The sequence below is a fragment of the Poromitra crassiceps genome (assembly GCF_964638095.1).
Source record: "Poromitra crassiceps genome assembly, chromosome: 14".
Lineage (NCBI taxonomy): Eukaryota > Metazoa > Chordata > Actinopteri > Beryciformes > Melamphaidae > Poromitra > Poromitra crassiceps.
Genome location: NC_139633.1, coordinates 25,193,536 through 25,216,283, shown reverse-complemented (window position 1 = coordinate 25,216,283; position 22,748 = coordinate 25,193,536). Strand labels below are relative to the sequence as shown.

The 22,748-nt window shown below is 46.7% G+C and overlaps 1 protein-coding gene across 1 annotated transcript in view; it reads left to right on the top strand.

The window, feature by feature from the left end:
* The window catches only part of bicc1a (BicC family RNA binding protein 1a), a gene marked incomplete at its 5' end in the record, with an annotated part of 98,444 nt that overhangs the window by 57,287 nt on the left and 18,409 nt on the right, over window positions 1-22,748 (top strand). Inside the window, 6 exons of the mRNA XM_083650510.1 lie at window positions 822-980; window positions 3,290-3,343; window positions 8,957-9,139; window positions 13,775-14,026; window positions 18,875-19,006; window positions 20,667-20,871. Of these exons, the coding sequence (XP_083506636.1) occupies window positions 822-980; window positions 3,290-3,343; window positions 8,957-9,139; window positions 13,775-14,026; window positions 18,875-19,006; window positions 20,667-20,871 (985 nt within the window). The remainder of the gene's footprint in view (window positions 1-821; window positions 981-3,289; window positions 3,344-8,956; window positions 9,140-13,774; window positions 14,027-18,874; window positions 19,007-20,666; window positions 20,872-22,748) is intronic.

Here is a 22,748-nt window from a genome sequence, read left to right as displayed (position 1 = left end):
TATCTAGAAACGTGAAATGCTACATGTTTTCGTTCAGAAATGTTTATATTTAACATGTCTGTGCATTCTAGAAATGTACAATGGCGACTATTTTAAAGTGGTGACTGGGCTGTTCTAACACGTGCTGTTTGTTGGACACTTGAGCTCCTTATAATAGACCTTATTCGCTAACCCCGGACAGCGCCATATTGTTGACATACCGTCCTGCAGCTGACAACTAGTAACAGCCTTATTGTCGTTTCTGTTCCATTACAAAATAGCGATAGTGATGACAGCAATAAAAAACCCAGAGTTGTTGTTTGTGTGCTGCCGTTAATGCCTGTCATAATAAACAAAAGAAAAAACGAGGTGAACAGACTTTGCTGTGAGGAGCTGTCAGAAAGCTTCACCTGTCTCTCCCAACTATCCACACACCTCTCCTGTGCTGCTGACGTATCCTCAGTCTCGCTCCCTTCACGTCTGTGGACGGTAGAGATAGAAACAAACCACGGGGACTTTATTGCTGTCATTACTACAGCCATGCCTAACGCAGGTCACCATCCGAACACAACAGGAACGATACAGGTAACAACGCTAACGGCGGCTAGCTTCCTATAAACGCTGCTCTCACATAGGTTGTCACTTAAGAGCTGCAGCGCTATGTCGAGAACATGGCGGCGGTGGGCGTGCCTGTACGTGAGTGACGTCAATCGAATAAGGTCTATATCATGAGCAATATTTTCATAAAGTGTCAACTCACACAGCTGCTATTGTTAATCATCCTCCGCCCCTCTCTCTCTCTCTCTCTCCCTCTCTCTCTCTCTCTCTCTCTCGCTCAGCAGAGCAACAGGGTAACTCTGAAGATGGACGTTTCGCACACGGAGCACTCCCACGTCATCGGTAAAGGGGGCAACAACATCAAGAAAGTGATGGAGGAGACGGGCTGCCACATCCACTTCCCTGACTCCAACAGGAACAACCAGGCAGAGAAAAGCAACCAGGTGCGTCTACGTCACAACATGTATATTGACTCTGTACAGTCACACTCATGTTACTCTGCACAGTCACACCCCTGAGGTCACAGCATGTATTGACTCTGTACAGTCACACTCCTGCATAAGAGAGCGACCTGTGGAGGAAGCTGTTTAATTGCTGGCTGCAGGTTTGAGTTGAATCTCCTGACATCACAACCTTGGACCGCTGCGTCGTTATGTCTTCTTGAGAGCACGTGTCCTGGGGTTTGCTGCCTTGAGTTGGATGTTTGCTAAACTCATTATTTGACGATCTAAATAGTTTTCTCAGTCTTAAACGTAGCTTATTTTTGGTTTCCAAACTACTTCAATTGGACCGGTCTCCTTTTTGATCTGGTACGCAGCGGTCCATCAAGTCCGTTGACTATCTGTCAGAGGGTCAGTCTGCAGAGAGCTGGTACTGTTGGCTGTTTTGATTGGCTGACCCACAGGAAGCTGGTGTGTTTGGGCTGGCCTGACTAGAAGAGCAGGAGGATTCTGCTGTAATTACCATTCGACTGTAGTTTGGAAGCTTGAGGGGAGCAGAGGAGCTAGGCGCTGCATTAGTGGACTTGGCTACGCCTGGTGCTCCATGATGCACCTGTGTATGGAAATACTCGAGTTAATTTAGCGGGGCGCTGGTAGGGATTCAGTGTGTTGCCCGTTGTACTTCAGTAGGTCAGATGCTTGCTGCCATGGGGCTTGAAGTAGGATTGGGTGATAGGAAGGAAATGTATCAGCGATTGAGTCCATTCACAGTTGACTTTATTTTGATAATTAATTGATGGTCTATTTTAATTGTAAATAATCAACCTGTAAAGCACAATTCAAAGCCTGCATGAATAGAAACTGGCAGTTAGAGTTGGGCCGTATTATGGATGTTCTTTCAATGTCAATTGATAAAACATTCAGAACTAGACCAAAAGCTGTATGTGCAGTTGTGCACCCTGATCATTTAGTAGCATGTTATCCCCACCTGAGCAGGGGCAGGCAATTATTTCTCCTGGGGGGTCACATGAGAGAGCCAGATTTTTATTTTATTTATTTGTTGTCATGCCGTCTCCAATTTTATCACTAGATTAAATTATAGAAAACATACTGTGCAGTGTGCATTTATTCTTCAGCATTTATTATATTGAAAATCACTCCAAACAGCCAATTAATCTTATTTGATCTTTTTAGCTTCATAAGTAAAATGGCATGGCCAGGCAGAACCATCAAGGCGGTCTTGGCCCCCGGGCCGTATAATGACCAGGTCTGATTTGGAGGCTGCAAGCAGAAGCGTCTTTCATCTGACGCTATCTGATTTTTAATTTTTTTTAATTTTTTTAAAATGGTGTCAGACAGCTGTCCAGCCTGTCTTTACAGCTTATTGCTTGCTTCTTTTAAAGAAGAGTAGCCTACTGTATATAGGCTGTAATATTTCAGTCAAATGAGGTCTTCACATTGAAGACCTTTTTGAGGACGTTAGGATTGTGTTGTGTCTTCATGAGGTAGAGGAGGGCGCTCGTTAGAGGCCGGCATCATTGAGATGAATTCAACACGACGGTGACCTTCAGCGCCCTGCTCTGTGCATGTGGAAGGAATGAGACGCTGACATGAACCAGATGGACCTCGCCTGATTTGTTGTCTTTTGACTTATTTGTTTTATACCAGCTGGTCCCCCAAAAAAGAGGGCTTGATGTGTTCTGCTCTGGAGCACTTGTTGGCTTTTAGCGATGACACCGTGCGGCGTGTGCCAATTCATGCTTTTCTCCATTACAGTATTGGTGAGCAGTCACCGATGAGAGGGAGGGAGTGAGAAATAACGGAGGAAAAGAATGAAAGAGAGAAATTTGCCCATCTATTGGCAAGAGATGTAATGACCGTGTTTTAGCATCTTCTTCATTTCTGAGGCGCTTAAAATCTGAATCGAGTCGCTCGTCTTGGATGGATGTGTTGAAAAGGCAATTTCCTTAATTGTGGAGGCCATTTTTCCTCGTCGTTATGCTAAGACTCACGATGCACTTCTAACCATAATGGTTCAACCGTGGTTAAACATGAGCTATGGCAATAAGTCACAGAAATACATTTGCAAAGAGTTAAGTATCAACTTTCACTTCAGGGTAGGCCTTTTCAACTTTCTGCTTTTTTCCCCTCTGTGTGTGTGTGTGTGTGTGTGTGTGTGTGTGTGTGTGTGTGCTCGCTCCCAGCATTGGAAATAAATAACATGCAACTGTATGCAAGGCTCTGAGCCATTGTGTGTCTTGGACCAGCTCCGGGTTGGCTAACTGATGCGTGTTGTTCCTCATTGTGAACAGGTGTCCATCGCAGGGCAGCCAGGAGGAGTGGAGGCAGCTCGAGCCAAAATACGGGTACGTTGGAATATCTGCCTCATTTGTCTTAGGCAACCATATGTCCACTCTAATCTGATTTTTTTTTTTTTTTTTTTTTTTTTTTTTTTTTTTTGGTTGGGGGAAAGGAGGGGGTGCAGGTAGAACATAATTTCTACAGGTGCATATTTACACCGTAATAATGCTGATGACAATAATAACGATAATGACAGTAATAACAGTAAACATAATGATCATCATAATAATCATAATAGTGTCACTTTAATGTTACATATTTGCTACCACATATAAACAATAAAAAAAAAAGCAGAATGAGAATGATGGGGGAAATCTTATTTCTGGATATTTATTCATGTTTCTTTCACTTCGATACTCTCAATGGAAACTCTCAATGGAATCATGGTTGATTTCTGACTGACTGTGAAAGCAGTGTGTTATGAACTGATACAGTAGTAACCTGGCTGTAGTTCACATGGCAGAGAGGAATACGCAGCTGAAGTCCAGCCGGCCCTGCCTGTCCATTTGGCCCGCAGCAGAGTGGACTGTGCTCACTCAAGCCAATCATGTCTCCAGCTGCCCAGACTTCACTACAACACGCAGCCGTCTTTCTTGCTGGGGTAGTAGCTGCTCTTTACCGATACTCGGCTCAAGCCTTTCCCCATTTTCCAGCTTTAGTGGCAATCCCCATCCTCAACCAGGGCTCCAGCTCTATTCCCAGGTACAATTTCAGCACTCGTTCCAAGCCGCAAGCGCCATCCTTTGCCTATTCCCTAGTCCCTAGCCACTTCCCTTAGAACAATGGTCAAATCTCCTTTTCCAGCCTTCTCTCCAGGTCCTTCCCCAGCCTCCTCTCCTCTCCTCTCCTCTCCTCTCCTCTCCTCTCCTCTCCTCTCCTCTCCTCTCCTCTCCTCTCCTCTCCTTTCCTCTCCTCTCCTCTCCTGTCCTGTCCTGTCCTCTCCTCACCCCTCCTCTCCCCTCCTCTCCACTCCTCCCCTCCCCTCTCCTCTCCTCCCCTCTCCTCTCCACTCCTCCCCTCTCCTTTCCTCTCCCCTCCTCCTCTCTCCTCTCCTCTCCTCCCCTCTCCTCTCCTCTCTCCCCTCCCCTCTCCTCTCCCCTCCTCCCCTCTCCTCCCCTCTCCTCCCCTCTCCTCTCGGCCTCCTGTTTCAGTCTGACTGGAAGCCCTTCCCCCAGCCCGTTAGCTCCAGCCAGGAGTCTCGGCCTCTCGTGTGAACTTTTAGCCGTGAACTTTTCGCCCATATTTCAACACCGCAAACCATTTCTATACAGTGGACACGTTCTTCCACTATGGGACTGACCAAGACCAACAACACTTGACGCGTACGTGTGCGGAGACTGAGTGAGTGAGTGAATGATGGAGTGAGTGAGCGAGTGAAGTGCGAGACGGAGAGAGAGAGAGAGAGAGAGAGAGGGGTACGCTGGTTGCGTGTGCGGTGTGTGTATTGGCATGACGCTGGCATGTGTGCGCGCACATTATCTCTACGTGCTTTACGGGGTGTTTTCACAAGCAACAAGCCGCAGTTGCATTTCATCCACTTCCTGGCTGCAGCGAGAGACAAGAAGGAGTAACCAAACCTGACCGTTAGCCATGTTGTAGGAAGGGGTTATAATAAAAACTGTTGAGAACCTTCCAAAGCACACACAAGTCAGCGGATGAGCCGGGGTGGATCAAAGATAAGTTTCCCTCTCTGTCGACCTGACCTTCTCCCTCTCCCCCTCTCTCTCTCTCTCTCTCTCTCCCTCCCTCTCTCTCTCTCTCTCTCTCCCTCCCTCTCTCTCTCTCTCTGGACCCAGACTCAGACGTCAATACTACTCATCCTAAAACACTTGATCATAACGGCTTGTGTGATGTTCCACGCAAGAGAGCGCTCAACACTCCCGCTTGTACTCATAGCTTTCATTTGGCACCACTAACCCGGGAGGATATTTTCTCAAATTCAGCGAGAGGGGGTATGGTGCGGAAGTCAAGTATTTTTCTTTCCTATACACATTGGAATGCCACGCACACTCAGTACTCCTCAGTCTTTCGTGCCATATAGCCAGAACGCGGCGCCGCTCAGGTCTCACCGGGTCATCGGCAGAACTTTTGTCACATTTTTGTCCACTTGACTACGTCTGCACCTCGGTAAAAGATGCTCGTCCGTGTTTCCAGTACATGCACGGCAATTGACAGGCAAATTAATTCATACTAGTTGGTGTGCTGCACACACAGTGGGTGTCATTGAAGGCTTTTCAAATGCTAGGAATCAATTGTTAGAAAAAAATGTATTCCTCTCTCCTCTCCCCTCCCCTCCCCTCCTCTCCTCTCCTCTCCTCTCCTCTCCTCTCCTCTCCTCTCCTCTCCCCTCCCCTCCTCCCCTCTCCTCCTCTCCTCTCCCCTCCCCTCCCCTCTCCTCTCCCCTCCCCTCTCCTCTCCTCTCCTCTCCTCTCCTCTCCCCTCCTCCCCTCCTCTCCCCTCCTCCCCTCCCCTCCCCTCTCCTCCCCTCCTCTCCTCTCCTCTCCTCCCCTCCCTTCCCCTCCTCTCCTCTCCCCTCTTCTCCTCTCCTCTCCTCTCCTGATCCCCATAAATAATGTTAGGATTTGGTAGGCAAAGGCGGTAAAATGACAAAAAGGAAATGATTCAAAAACCGGTTTAATTTCATGTCGGCAATCAGCATGTCGCTTATCAATTGAGGAGATTTGTTCCAAAATGAGATATCCATAATTTTGAAGATGGCACCAATCAGTGTAAAGGTATAGTGTATTAAAGTCAATGTTAATTCCCCTCAAGAGGAAGGAGAGGCTTCCTCCGCGTCTTGCCCTCCTGTGTTTAGGTTGTCAGTATATAACAGTATACAGTACGTGGTGTGGGGCCTGGGTGGCCCGTCAACCACATCCTCCACCATCGCTCCTGAAACCACAAGTGGTTGGTTTATAGCTTATCCCTTTTGCTGCACTACACATGTTGAGGAATCTCCCTTAAGATCCAGGCTCTAGTGGTCCTTCAGAGTCCCACTGGAAGGAGGATTGCAGGGTCTTTCTTGGGTGGAGATCCGTTTGAGTCTGTTGTTGGGGTGATGGATTCTCCGGGGGGGTTTCTCGGAGCTTTGCGAGGTGGAGCCGATGGCGTGGCCGATGAAAAGTCTAGTCAGACCGACGCTTTTACCTTGCAGATATTTTCATTTTTCTTCATCCCTCTCAGCCGTGCGTCAGGAGGAGAACCGAGGCTTTGTACCTTCAGATTAAATACATATGAGGCTCATATCTGCCAGGTTAGACCTTTCGAAAAAAAACGCTGAGGTCAGCAGCTCCACTGTAAATCGGGCCTATTCTTCATTCAGCGCCCGCGTCCCGCTGTTCTCTGCTTGTCCTCTCCGCTCGCGTTTCCCCTCGGCGTGTCGGCGCTGACCTAAATTTTCCCGATCCCTCCGAGAGAGCGAGCGCTGAAACGTGATCTAAATGTAAGGCCAGGCAGCATATGGGACTGATCAGGGATGCATTTCTTTGGTCAGAGCAATTCATGCTGCTTGCCCTTCACTGGCAGCCAAAACCGTAGTGGCACTCTGCCCAAGAGTCAGTGTTTGGATAACACTGTGTGCGTGCGCGCGCGCGCGTGTGTGTGTATATATTCATATTCCATCCTTGTGTGTACGTATGTGTGCATTCCCTTCACGTGTGTGTGTGTATGTGTGTGTGTGTGTGTGTGGGCGTGTGTACCTGTGTGACTTCTCTCCCATATGCGCATGAATATGTGTATGCATGAACTTAAAGCCTTCTCGTCTGCATTTATCGGCTTTGAATGGCTGCTGTGATTTAAATGACAGAGGTAATTTCAATGACTTTGTCAGTCGCTCTCTTCAGCGTCTACAGTTGTGCCGTTTTGCGGTTTCGATCGTATCGACTTCACATTAGCATATGAGAAATCAGCGGGGCCGCTGTTGGACTGAGGCCGTGGAGAATTTGTACGCCATATTTTGATTCAAACATGATGCAGACTGTCTCCCAATGGCACAACAACACGGTAGCGCACGCGCGCGCTGCACTTCACGTTAATAAAGGGCGTGGATCTTTTCTTTCTGGCGCCGCCCGGCTGGCGCTGATGACCTCTCATTGATTGACCTCTCTGGATTGATTGGAGCTGACAGGTTTACACGGCGCGTCGTGCCGCTCCCTGCTGAAGGGAGGCTTGTTATGTCTGCGTGTGGATACACACATGTCTGCCCCGTGTCAAAGAAATCTCCCTCCACCTCCTTGACATGTGTTTTTACTCCGTGTCCAAATGGTGTTAATCACGTTGGATGTCGGCACAAGGTGATATAAGCCACTGCACTCTGCCTGGTTAGCCAAATGATCCACGTTGTTTTCTGCCCGTGAACTCCTCAGTTCTCGTGCAGTAGCCACGACTGTTGTGATCAGCTGTAAAAGGCACTTAAAAAACAACTAGCAGGTGATTGGATGAACCATCTGTCTGTCACCGGCGTCTACATGTATCGCAGGCTCGCTTCTCGCTGTCGTCACTCCTAAATCCCGCCCCCTAAACTGCCCCCCGGATGCCGATTGGTCCCGTCCGCTGTTGGGGATGGCGTTGAGTAAGTTAGTTGGAGCGGGGGCAAGATGGAGTTCTCGCGCGATCGTGATCTCGTGAATCCAGCTGCCTCGCAAAGTTAATCCAACTCTACATAACCGCAGTCCAGTTGGTGTTAGGCATGTCACGATACCAGAATTTCTACTTTGATACCGATACCCAGGAAGATATCGATAATTGATAACATTTTTCATACCACGGAGGGGGAAATGACAACACGTCAAGACAAACAAAGACAGATGGACGGACAGACATACGCTTATCCATAATCTAGGCCCAATTAAAACTCATCAAAAATTTACACAGCAGATTACCCCTGCTCTAGTCATCAGCCTATCACAACACAGCAGATTACCCCTGCTCTAGTCATCAGCCTATCACAACACAGCAGATTTCTAGTCATCAGCCTATCACAACACAGCAGATTACCCCTGCTCTAGTCATCAGCCTATCACAACACAGCAGATTACCCCTGCTCTAGTCATCAGCCTATCATAACACAGCAGATTACCCCTGCTCCATTCATCAGCCTATCACAACACTGCAGATTACCTCTGCTCTAGTCATCAGCCTATCGGAACACGTTTAGCATGTTGAAGCAACAGATACCCACCAATGATAGGGAGGGGAAAATCTGTAGTATGTTTGATTTTTCATTAAGAGAAAGCACTGCTGCTATCCATACTATTCCAAATGAGTATTGTATCCGTTTCAAATTTTTAGTATTGATACTTATCGATACTATCGATAACTGTTGCAAATGAGTATTGTATCCGTTTCAAATTTTTTGTATTGATAATTTATCGATACTATCAATAGTTTTGACAACCCTAGTTGGTATCATGTAGTTCTAGTTGATACGATGTTGTCTGTCACCGTCACTCACCTCACTGTCTGTCACCTCATGTTCTCTCCCTCCCTCCCTCTCTCCCTCTCTCCCTCCCTCCCTCCCTCCCTCCCTCTCTCCCTCTCTCCCTCCCTCCCTCTCTCCCTCTCTCCCTCCCTCCCTCTCTCCCTCCCTCCCTCTCTCTCTCCCTCCCTCCCTCCTGTAGGAGCTGCTGCCTCTGGTGCTGTCGTTTGAGCTCCCGGCCATCGTGCAGCCTGACCCCGGCTCCCCCACCGTGCAGCACATCTCTCAGACCTACAACCTGAGCGTGTCCTTCAAGCCTCCCACGCGTCTCTACGGGGCCACGGGCGTGGTGCGCGGCTCGCAGAACAACACCTCCGCTGTCAAGGTGAGCATGGAGATGAGCATGGAGATGAACATGGAGATGAACATGGCGCTGGCTCGGTTTTTGTGTTAAGAAAGTTGCAATCAAAATGTATTTTGAGAACCTCCTGCTACCTCAGTGTGATGTATTTCCTGTTTGATCAGTGTTTCCTCCTATCTAAATCAGACAAAACCAGTTTAAATGGGAATTTTCAGTTTTCTACAGCATCTTGAAGTCACACAAAAATACTTGGGGGTGGGGGGGGTGCGTCATGCATGTTCAGTTCTGGCTTGCAGGCTGGCCTAATTGTTAGAGACCATCCCATAACCACAAGGTCACAGGTTCAGTCCCACCAACAGGCATTACTAGGGATGGGTCCAATCCAATATCGGTATCGGGTGCCGATACTGACATAATTAACGAATCGGATCGGATCGGAATCGGGGGGGGGGGAAGGAAAAAAAATGCAATTCCAGCACGGGCCGCACAGGGGGACGTAATTTGCCCATGTATAATAGTATCCTTCTTTGCCTTGTATATTTTCTTAATTTTGTCTGCTTTTTGGCAAGGTATATTTTTCAACAAAATCTTTAATTGGCCAAATTTTTGCCTATACTCAAGAAAAATATCGGTATCGGAATAATATCGGTATCGGCAGATATCCAAATTCAGGTATCGGAATCGGATCGGAAGTGAAAAAATGTGGATCGGTGCATCCCTAGCCATTACACTCAAATGCTTTGAACTCCTACCAGCTGTCTCTCTGTACAGTAAATCACTTTGGAGCAGTGGTTCTCAACCTGGGGTCCGGGGGCCTCCAGAGGTCCTTGAAGGAGATCCAGGGAGACGTTAAACTTCAGCTTTATCTCATTTACAAGAAGTTGGCACAATTAGAGAAAGTACGACTGTTACTGTTTTGTTTGTTCATAGTTTCTCTGTTATCTCTCCACCTACAATACAGATCGTCTTGGAATTCTGGACAAAAATCATATCCAACAATACAACTATTCTTAGATTTGGGTCCAAGAGACAAAATCTCGTCAAAGGGGCCCTAATGTGCACTAAAAAAGGGGCCCTTGAAGTGACACGGGTTGAGAATCACTGCTTTAGTCTTAGCTAAATGTAAAAACATTTGAGTCCATTCCTTTACCCTCCTCCACCCGTGTACCTGGGCAGCCACACACCAGGGGAGCTTTCCTGAACCACACCGTTTCAAGTCCCACCAACACTCAGCGCTCCTCACGTCTCCCCCCCATAACCCGCTTCATTACCTACAGAGAGTGCTGAGACATGTTGGGTCACTTGAACTGGACAGCTGCTGGTCCTGCCCCCCCGGCGGGAGGTACTGCTCTTTTAACTAAGCTACTGTACCCAGCAAGTCCAGACAGTCTCTCTCCATTCAAATTCATTCATTCAACCCGTGATTCAACCAGAGTTCCTTAGATGTTTTTGCTACTTTTCCCCCCTGTTTTTCCCTCTCCTTTTCTCCCCAATTGTACTTGGCCAATTCCCCCTGGTTTCCTGGTCATTGCTCCACCCCCTCTGCCTCCTCCGATACATGTGCAGTCGCCAGCCGCCTCTTTGTCACCTGACAGCGAGGGGTTTCACCGGCAGGACGTAGCATGCGGGGAGGATGACGCTTCCCCCCCCTCAAGTTCCCCTCCCTGCTGAACTGGGGCCCCCGACCGCCCAGAGGAGGCACTGCTAGTGCAGCGACCAGGACACATACCCGACCAGCTTCCCTCCCACCCGCAGACACGGCCGATTATGTCTGTGGGAGCGTCTGACCGGGGATTGAACCCGGGTGTCACCATGTATACCAAATGCCAACAAACCTCAGACCTACTATCCACGTGTTTTCACTACTGACACACACAATATGGATCTCCATTGAGTTTTTCCATACAGTATGTGTGTGTGTGTGTGTGTGTGTGTGTGTGTGTGTGTGTGTGTGTGTGTGTGTGTATGTGCGTGCGTGTGTGCTTGTGAACTCCTGTTTGGAGTTGGATGCTAGTCAGTCCCTCCAGGATTTCGCAGAGTTTTTTTGTGATTATTGCGATCATAAATGCTTGATTTTGCGGCTGCTTTTCTCAAAATTTGCGATGCAATTTGCGACATTTTATGTGTTTTTTTGCGGTAAAATTGCGGGAACTGGCAAAAATTGCGGAGTTGCGGAAAAAAATGTGATTTAATTTTTTAATTTTTAATTACATTTTTTCTTTTCCTCCCTTCATCGTTTCTCTTCTCCTTTCTTCCTCATCCTCAATAATGCTATTATCACTTTGCCTTTTCTCATACTTTTTGCTTAGTGCTTTATATATTTCCTCTTATCCTTATTTCCTCTTCATGCCTTCCCTGTCCTCCTCATCCATGGATGTATTGTCCTCATCCCTTCCTTGTTCCTTGTTCCTTGTTAAATATTCAAACAACTAGACCCTAAAAGCTAAATATGCCACACACTTCCTTGTTCCTTGTTAAATATTCAAACAACTAGACCCTAAGCTAAATATGCCACCTGTGTGTGTGTGTGTGTGTGTGTGTGCGTGCGTGCGTGCGCGCGGGTCTCAAATGCTTCGCGCTAGCAAAGTGGCTGTCCAGTGACGATTTCCGTTTGTGTTCCTCCACGACAGTGTTGCACGGAGTGCAAATTAGTTTGCCTCCACTTTCATGCGAAACATTTGATAATTGTTTTGCGGTTATTTTTGTTGGCAAATGTGAGGGGTTTGCCCTCCTCATCGCAATGCGATGACGTGTTACGTTACGTCCCATACTCTCGTCACTTCCTATTGTTGTCCCTCGTTCCCACAGCAACCAGGCAAGATGACAGCGCACACATATCTCAAACCCAGGTAAAGATGCGGCATTTTACTAACTTTTTGCGGCGAAATCGCGGGGATTTTGAAAAATTGCAAGCCCCCGCAAATATCGCGGAGTTTGGTTGAATTTGCATTAATTATTGCGATCGCAAAATCGCAATTTCCTGGAGGGACTGGCTAGTGTGTATTTGTCCACATTCCTGTATGTGTGTGTTTGTGCACGAGAGTGTGCCTGTGTGTGTTTGTGCACGAGTGTGTATGCTGAAGGAGGGCCCATGAGTTTGTGGTGGGGTCTGAGAGGTCAGTATTGGGGAAGCATTGGGGAAGCAGCCCGATCAAGGCTGGCGGATTAGAGGGGATATGTGTGCTATGTTATGTGGTGCTGCGAGACCCTTGAAGGCACCTTAGAAGATTGCCAAAACCGCGGTGGATTGCTGGGCTCTGCTGGCCTCAGCGTGTGTGTGTGTGTGTGTGTGTGTGTGTGTGTGTGTGTGGACTCTGCAGTTCCACACTGGAAACAGCGTTCTTTTCCAGGCCAAGTGATTGCTTGCAGAGGCGTAGTAGAGACAGCGAGGAATGAGCCTGTTCAACTGGCCGGCAGATGCAGTGGAAAATACAATCGTTCCCATTGGTTATATAGAACAACACTGGTGTTCGTCTGGGAAATGGGGGCGACGCAGCGTGACTCTGGTGTAGAAATTATTCTAAGTGAAATATTGTTTCAGCTTTTTCCTCTAATGAAGACTTTGGCTTTCATCGCGTTTTCGTGTGATTTCATTCGCCGTGCTGCTGCTTGCTGCCATATTTTGTGATAAGTTTATTGTGACTCATGTCTGAAACCCGTGCAGAGCAGATTTTGCAATATAATCTTGCTTTCGCTGTCCATAAATAGATTCACACCACAGATGAAGTGTACAGGGGTTCCCAACCTTTTTTGTGCCAAGGACCGGTAGATACCGTACATGGAAAAAAAAGTTGCGGACCGGTTGTCAATTTTAATCGTTTTAGTTACATATATATTTACTCACCAGGTGCCGACAAAGGGTAAATAACAGCCTTTTGTGTTGTACTGTATGTAGCCTACAGTATTTATGTTTTTGTTTCAACTACAAACATAAATAGACGTCAACTTTAAACTATGTTTCAACTACCACACACAGCCTATAATATTATAGCCTATATTTTGTTTTTTTGGACCGGGCTCGCGGCCCGGTACCAAATGCGTTGCGGCCCGGTACCGGTCCGCGGCCCGGTGGTTGGGGACCACCACTGTTGACAGTAGTGACTCTTCTCTTACAGTCAAACAGGTATTCGCTTACTGTGACTTCAGTTCCAAAATCAGGTTGCAATCTTTCTTTCTTTTTTCCATGCTTACAAAAGGAATGCTGGCATGACAGTTACAGCTAAAATGGAAAATTATTGAAGCTATTAGTTATTGTAAGACCTTTGTTTACACACCATTTTGAAGATGGAATCATGTTTGAATTTTTAGAAATGTGAGCAATGAATATACAGTAGTTCTACCATAGATATTATATGACTATAGATGGGTCACCGCAGGCTCCGCCAATTCTAACACATGGTAGAAGCAAGTCTCCTAAATGGCCGTGGTCAACCATTGACTCAGACCTGCCGAAAGTCTCCTAAGTGGGCGTGTCCGTGGGAAAACCATGGGGCAAAACAAAACCCACGTGACAAAATGACAGGAAGTGAGTTGAAGTTGGGCCGTCTTGCTTGAATCCCATCGTCTTTGGTTCTACCCCCCCAACCCAAATTATGCAGTTTTGAATGTACCACCTTTAATATATTTTCCCATTGACTTTGTCATCCGCGTTCTCCGCAGAGGGGCACCGCTCTGCTGCTGGAGCACCTGGCCGGCAGCCTGGCCAGCGCCCTCTCCGTCAGCACCCACCTGGACATCGCGCCCCAGCACCACCTCTTCATGATGGGCCGCAACGGCAGCAACATCAAGCACATCACGCAGAGGACCGGAGCCCAGATCCACTTCCCCGACCCCAACAGCCCCCAGAAGAAGTCCACCGTCTACATCCAGGGCACCATCGAGTCCGTCTGCCTGGCACGACAATACCTCATGGTCTGTCCCGTGTGTGTGTGTGTGTGTGTGTGTGTGTCGGTATGCGTGTCAGTGTGTGTCATGTGTGTGACGGTGTGTTTTGTTAATTGACATCCACTAGGTAGTAGGGTTGTCAAAACTCAAAAGTATCGAAAAGTATCAATACTGAAAATTTGAATCGGATACCATACTAATTTGCAACAATTTTGATACCATCAGTGCTTTCTTTTAATTGGGTATCTGTTGCTTCAACAAGCTAAACGTGTTCTGATGTCTAGAGCAGGGCTAATCTGCTGTCTAAATTCAAAGTTTGATCAGGCCTAGATTATGGAGAAGTGTGCTTCTGTCCGTCCATCTGTCTTAACTTTATTCTTATGCCTCTTGATGTGTCATCATCCCCCCCTTCCCGTGGTTTCGAAAATGGTATCGAGTATCGATATTTTCCTGGGTATCGGTATCAAAGTGGAAATTCTAGTATCGTGACATCCCTACTAGGTAGGCAGCATTTACTGTAACTCCCTAAGCTTTGTTGATCCTGTGGTTAATGGGTGGCATTGGCCAGAAAACCACTCCATAAGAATGCCTAAGTTGAATCAACAGTCATCCGTACTTAGACATATAGATTTAGAGATTCCAGACGATGTGCGGTAGCCATAATGGATGTCATTGTTTTACTAACATCGACATGGTATGTTTGAATGAGTGATGCGCGGCTTTTGAGAAGTTAACCGTGGGCTTTTGAGAAGTTAACCATGATTGCCTTCAAGGGTCTTGAATGGCCTTGGGAATGATTTGCTTTGGCTCTGGTCAAGCTGCTGAAATGCCCATATCAGATAAACAATGATCGGTAGCCTACTTAAAGTTGACCTCCAAGAATTTATGCTACATGGATATTTCTGGCATATTTGCGTCAACTTGGCTCGAGCTGTGAATGTCTTTTTCCGTTTACAGATTATTTGGTATTGGTGATAATGGCGATGATTTCTCCTCACACATAGATTTTGGTTGATTAGAAGAATTTCTGTGCGGTCTCTCCTCTGTCAGTAACTCATAGGTCAGCAGCACACTAGCAAGGCCCTCACATATAGATATCTGTTGTTTCAAATTGCTTTGTGGTCAGTCTTGTCTTGTTGCCACTGACCACTGAGGCTACTCTTATCTGAATTACTCAGGAACATACCCGGAGACATGGCTTTCAGAAACGATGTGTAAGAATGATGGCTGTTTAATTCTCTTTGGCTGGAAAGCTTCTGCTGAGCTGGTCGTCTCTAAACCATTACAGTCATAAACATCGCTGGCTCTGTGTTTGGAGATCTATAATGTGAAGCAGGAACTCTGCCAGGAGGAGGGACGGCCTTCTCTTTGTCTGCGGTCGCCCATTTGGCCCCGGAGACGTTTTAGCAAATGCCAGAGTTGTTTCAGGGACCAAAACGTGACTTTCTCCTGGCACGGGACACACAAGACGGGGCCCTTCACTGTCCGCCTGAGAAGAAAGATGATTTATGAGAGAGGAGTTGGAAGGGATGGGCCGAGAGAGCGCGTTGAGAGAGGAGAGAGGTTGGGAAGTGGAGAGTGAAAGTCCAGGAGGAGGAGAGTGAAAGTCCAGGAGGAGAGGAGTGAAAGTCCAGGAGGAGGAGAGTGAAAGTCCAGGAGGAGGAGGAGAGTGAAAGTCCAGGAGGAGAGGAGTGAAAGTCCAGGAGGAGGAGGAGAGTGAAAGTCCAGGAGGAGGAGGAGAGTGAAAGTCCAGGAGGAGGAGAGTGAAAGTCCAGGAGGAGGAGAGTGAAAGTCCAGGAGGAGGAGGAGAGTGAAAGTCCAGGAGGAGGAGGAGAGTGAAAGCCAGGAGGAGGAGGAGAGTGAAAGTCCAGGAGGAGGAGGAGAGTGAAAGTCCAGGAGGAGGAGAGTGAAAGTCCAGGAGGAGGAGGGTGAAAGTCCAGGAGGAGGAGGAGAGTGAAAGTCCAGGAGGAGGAGAGTGAAAGTCCAGGAGGAGGAGAGTGAAAGTCCAGGAGGAGGAGAGTGAAAGTCCAGGAGGAGAAGAGTGAAAGTCCAGGAGGAGGAGAGTGAAAGTCCAGGAGGAGGAGAGTGAAAGTCCAGGAGGAGGAGAGTGAAAGTCCAGGAGGAGGAGAGTGAAAGTCCAGGAGGAGGAGAGTGAAAGTCCGGGAGGAGGAGAGTGAAAGTCCAGGAGGAGGAGAGTGAAAGTCCAGGAGGAGGAGAGTGAAAGTCCAGGAGGAGGAGAGTGAAAGTCCAGGAGGAGGAGAGTGAAAGTCCAGGAGGAGAGGAGTGAAAGTCCAGGAGGAGGAGAGTGAAAGTCCAGGAGGAGGAGAGTGAAAGTCCAGGAGGAGGAGAGTGAAAGTCCAGGAGGAGGAGAGTGAAAGTCCAGGAGGAGGAGAGTGAAAGTCCAGGAGGAGGAGAGTGAAAGTCCAGGAGGAGAGGAGTGAAAGTCCAGGAGGAGGAGAGTGAAAGTCCAGGAGGAGAGGAGTGATGTTGCTGCTGTGTGTAGATCACAGCTCTCAGGCCCTGTCAGTACCAGCCTGGCCCTCTATACTCTGCTAATTACACACACACACACACACACACACTCACAATAGGAGCGCTGTCCACTGAGCGCTCTGCCCTAAATACAGATGTCTGTGGCGCTTGTGGTGGTGATCATGCAAAACAGATTGCCGTCAGAGGAATTTCCCAAGCTGTGTGTGTGTGTGTGTGTGTGTGTGTGTGTGTGTGTGTGTGTGTGGGGCGTGGGTGAATCCGCCTGTAAATCTTGTTTTTATTGGTATCTGGCTAACGTGGGGGGGCTGCAAATGATATAGTCTTAGAGGGAAAAGTCGCTGCTGATGTGAGAAATCGCTATACACACAGTGGGGACAAAAGTACACAAATATAATAGAGGCTACAGTTAGTCGCCGAAACGTATTGGACTGCAACTGAAATGATGACATGAGTCTTTTGCAAATATACTTGCTCTTATTTGGTGTGTGTGTGTGTGTGTGTGTGTGGTCTGTGGTCTGTCACAGGCTACTTTCGGGGACACATCTCAGACTTGAGATGACTTAATTGGGGCCGGCTTGTCCAATTGGGGACAAAAGCGGTGTCCCCAGTTTGAAAAAGCTGACTTTGGGGTCAGTGGTTAAGGTTAGGATTAGGGTTAGGCTTAGGCAAGTAGTGGTGGTTAGTGTAAGTCTCCAGGGAGGGAATGAATGTAAGTCTATGTAGTGTAGGGCTGGGTATTGGCAACGACATCACGATACGATACATATCACGATACATGGGTCACGATAAGATTGTATCACGATACATTGCGATTAGGGCTGTCCCAGCGAGTCGACGTAATCGATGACGTCGACTACGTAATTACGTCGACGCACGCTACGTGCGTCGACACGTCACAAAACAAAAAAGATGGCAGCGATGGCCGGAAAAAGTAGTCATTTCTGCACCGCAGCGAACATAACATTACACCATTTAACGGTGTTATTCGGCCGTTTAACGTTAACGTACATATTTCCGTTTGCTTTCACGGCTAACATGTAGAAAATTGATTAAACTAACGTTACAGACCATTGTTAGTCTGTTGCTGCTCACATTAATTTACTGCGTGCATCATTTAACAGTGCTATTCGGCTTTTTACATTCTTCTGTTTGGGTTCACGGCCATGTAAGATGAGATCAAAACTAACGTTACAGACCATTGTTACAGTCTGTGACTGTTAGTCTGTAAATCGTTTGTATTATTTATTTCCTTACCCCCACACTGATGCAAACATACATTTGGCTGAGTTAGCTGCACAATGCACATTACTCCAGTGATTAAATAAATCCATGTCCTGTAAAAATACTGATCCTCCTCAGTTTAGGGAAAGGGTTCATACATACAGTGATGAATCATGATGATGATCAATTTAATCTGTGTGTCAGGTGGTCCAGTATTTTCGTGATGAGAGCAGGCAACTGACAAATAGGCAGGCACTATCTATTATAATAATAAGATTAATATTAATAATAATAATAATTCATATGATCATATCATAATAACAGACATGGAAATTAGACTTAGACTAATTTTAAATAGGTCCCTACAGTATTATATTATTATTTCTCTCTCTCTCTTTTCAGGAAGCAAAGCAGTGTGGAAGAGTTTTTCCCCAAACGAGAATGAGATGGTTAAATAAAATACTGAAATTGAGAAGTTTTTGTTTATTTATTTGTTTTGGGTAAATTTATTGTTATATAATAAAAAAATTAAATAGAAAATAATCGCTAGATTAATCGACTTATCGAAAAAATAATCGTTAGTCGAATCGATAAGAAAATAATCGTTTGGGACAGCCCTAATTGCGATACAATACATATTGTGATATATTGCAATACTCTACATAATTTACTAAAAATGTAATTCGCTGTGTACCACCCATGTAGTGTAATAATACTGTATGTACATCACTTTATATTGATAACTTAGTGGACAAATTGAGTCAAAACTACCGAGTGTTGAGTGTGTTACTGAACGCACTGAAATAAAAAGTATTGTTATTGTGTCACTGAACACACGGCTGTGCAAAAAATCGATATGGCGATATATCACGATATTTTTCTGAAATATTGATAGTTACAGTATTGCGGGGGGCGAAATCACGATATATTGCCATATTGAGTGTCCCAAAACGTGGCCATAATCGTGTGTGTACGTGTGTGTTGTGTTGTATATTGTATTCACGTGGGAATGTAACCTCACACTGCTTGACATTTCCCCTTTGTGTGTGTGTGTGTGTGTGTGTGTGTGTGTGTGTGTGTGTGTGTGTGTGTGTGTGTGTGTGTGTGTGTGTGTGTGTGTGTGTGTGTGTGCGTGCGTGCGTGCGTGCGTGCGCTCCACAGGGCTGCCTGCCGCTGGTGCTGATGTTTGACATTAAAGAGGACATTGAGGTGGAGCCTCAGTGTATCACAGCACTGATGGAGCAGCTGGATGTCTTCATCAGTATCAAACCCAAGCCAAAACAGCCCAGCAAGGTATGATGACCGCAGGCCTCAGAGGCTGTCATGCCCCGTTTCAATCTGAGGGGGCAGTTGTGTGCGTAAAGTGACAATTCTGATTTAGCAATATGTGAACACAGCGTTTTGCACATGGAATTGAGGTAGACACTTGGCAGGAAAACTCTTTGACCCAATTTGACCCGATTAATATGTATTTTGAGAAGTGGCAATTACTGTTTCAAATGTCAGAAGAGGAGATTCTAAGAAATGAGAGATTGCCAGGTCATATTATAGCCTCACTACTTGATGGAGAGAGAAAAAGAGTTGGACCAAGACCGTTGCTCTCTCTCTCTCTCTCTCTCTCTCTCTCTCTCTCTCTCTCTCTCTCTCTCTCTCTCTCTCTCCCCTGCACAATTTAAAATGTTTTTCACCTCGTGGACAGGACATTCTAATAGACCCCTTTCACGGGGGGCCATTTTGTGTCGAAAAGGCAGGGTAAACACAGGTGCAAGCAAAACACTTAACGAGGGTTTCCAACTTCCATGATTGGATGTCGGAAACCCTCGTTACTGTTTTGCTTGCACCTGTGTTTACCCTGCCTTTTCGGCACAAAATGGCCCCCCGTGAAAGGGGTCAATAGGAAAATTGTGACTGTGGCAAGTGGGTCAGGCACTAAACTGGAGAAAGCTGCGCTAGGCGAGTTTTTGTGCACGGTAGTAATTGGCGCGCATCTTAGTGAATACGGCCCATTTTCAAAATATATTGCAACCTTTTAAGCGTGGTTATATATATATATATACTGTATATATTCCAAGCCAGCCTCTGCTGTTACTCGCGGCGGTCTAGTGTTCTTCTGCTCGTAATATTCATAATCATATTTTAGCGTCGGAGCCTCTTGGCCTCATCCTGACAAGCCCTGCGCTAGGTGCCCACGTCCGTCCTGCAGCCAGGGGGCCCGGTGCCCAGAACCAGCCGGGGCCTGCGGGGACGGCTGTGTGTAGGTGCCAACGTAAACAGCCGACCCAGCCCAGATCCCCTCAAGAACCCTTAAACATCTTAACGAGGTGACAGCAGTAATCCAAAGGGCCCGTCGGTCCAACATGCATGCAAAGTTTGCCGCTGTGCTCCTGGCCCGTTGGCAGGCCCATAAAGGAGGGGTGTGCAGGGAGGGGAGAGACTGATCGTGACTGGAATCCATTTGGCTCTGGCCAAACGCAAAGGAACGATGACATGATTTGTGCTCACGTTCATATTTTTTGTATTTGATGTTTTTGCGAGGAAAAGGGCACGCTTTCCGCTAATGCTGGAACCGTTAACGAGACTGTGGCGAATGACCCTTTTGTCTCTCACGCTATAACTCAATTAAGATGGCAACTGCCGGGCTGTCCTTAGCTCTTTCTGCTTGATTTAGTGCCTCAAAGATAATAATAATAATATTTCTCCTTCTTGCCTCATATTCTGCTCTCTCCTATCACTGAGCGAGATGCGTTATGCAATTGATTAAGAAACGCTGTCTCTCAGTCCTTGCTCCCCGTGTCTCCCTCCCTCTCGCTCCCTGCCTCCATGTTTATCCTTCTAATCTCCCCCTTAATTCCCTCTTCCTTCCTCCCCCCCCCCATTCCTCCCTTCCACTCTCTATCTCTGCTACTATCATCCCCTTCCCCTATCTCTCCCCATCCTCCTCCTCCTCCCTCAGTCTGTGATCGTCAAGAGCGTGGAGAGGAATGCGGGGAACATGTACGAGGCCCGGAAGTTTCTCTTGGGTCTGGAGAACAACGGCGTGTCGTCGTGCTCGCCATCGGCGGCGGTGACCCCCTCCACCAACGGCCCCTCCCCGTCCCTCATCTGCCCCGTCGGCCTGGACATCCTGGCCTCAGCTGGCCTGGGGCTCAACACTCTGGGTAACGACGAGACTAACGTCTGAATTCTCTGCTCGGCTCTCAGGAGACCGTTCAGATTGTTAAGAAAGTTCTACTTTTTTCTCTCTTTTTTTTCTTTTTTTTTCTTTTTTTTCTGACCTCACTCTTACAACATCGATGAGAAAGAAAAATCATCGAGGAGAGAGACAAAGACAGTCGCTTTTTTTCCCCCCTGGCTCAAAATGCATTAGATGAAATGTCCTTGTAGAGGAACTAATGTCCTCATACATCAATGTCAACCGCTTCTCTACCAGTCGCCCACGCCGACGATGAGAACATTCTCTCCTCGCAAAAAAAATAAGAATTCATTTATGATATCTTTGTGCCAGACCATCCTTAAAGCTTGTTATCACCAGGTCTACTGAATCACGAAGTGCGAGTGATTTTAGAAAAACTTAACAAATCCATGTATCTTGTCAACACCCATATGAATCGTGGCCAGTGAGTGAGTCATGGCACCGGCATCTTCATATTGCTGCACAGTAGGAGTTTGTTTGTCTGCGAAACTGAACCTCGCTGAAGATACGACTTCCACGCCAAGAAGCCTGTCCCACATGTGCAGGTCTTTGATCAGTCAACCATCAGAAAATAACCTCAGTATGGATTCGGTTGCACTACTTTGAAATGAATCATCTTCTTCCGAATCACAGGATGGACGCTTGTAATTGTGTAGGAGTTTGTTTGTCCGCTGAGCTGACCTCAACGTGACGGCATGGGACTGGTTCAGCCTAGAACTGTTCTTGTGACAACTTCTTTCGATTGGCCCATTTCACATCGCACCCAAATCAGCCATTTTGTGGCTAAAAGGCAGGAAGTAAAAAAGAAGACGATCCAGTTTGCTGTTCCTCTGCTGCAGGGAAACATACACTTTATGTCAGTGCATGCCATCACATTTTTATATTGTGTTACTTCCTGCATTTTAGACACAAATGGCTGATTTGGGTGGGATGTGAAATATAGATCGGGCATATACTGTAGATCAGGGGCACTCAATTAAAATTCATAGAGGTCCAGTTAGAGAAAATGTCCTCAAGCAAAGGTCCGGAAACATAACGTAACGTAGATGCGTTATGATTCAGTGCCATTGAACTTAGGCTACTTCAATGATTGCATTAGCCTAATGGTACAATGTCTGTATGTAGTCAACGACTAACTGTTAAATCAAAATAAACATCAACAATGTTTATTTAGTTTTCATATTTAACTGGATTAATTATAAATAACTAGCCTACACTAATAATAAATACACGTTCTTTTCTCATTTCAAGTAAAATAATGGCTGCATTTAAAAATAACATACAACAGAGTGCTTTGGGAAAATGTGCATCTTAAATTAAGTGTTTTAATTTTAGAAAGAAAATCTTTTCTTCCTTCAACTCCACCTTTTCTCTTGAGAGAAGTGAGCTCCCTATCTATCTGTCTGTCTCAATGTCTGTCTCTATGTATCTATCGGTCTGTCTGTCTCTATGTATCTGTCTGTCTGTCTGTCTGTCTGTCTGTCTATCGATCATTCGCAATCCAAACGTCACATGCCGTTGGGCAGTGAATGTGTGAGTGTGCCCTCAGTCTGGATTTGAGTGTGTTTGCTCGTGTGGCGCTTTCACAGACAGGTTAGGATCGCATCGCACTTCACATGAGACACATACCGCCTGGTTTTGAGCTGCCCGTGAGAACAATGAATGAACATCTAAGAGTCTGCCTGCTCCGGATTAAAACAAAATCTTTGTTTTTGCGGTCTACTCGAGCACGCCATGTGAAATGACTTATATCTCTCACATATCTCTGAGTCTCTCGTCTCTACTTCGTCCATGTGTCACTGAAACACTCTCTCGCCTGCAGCACTGGAACCGACTGGAACA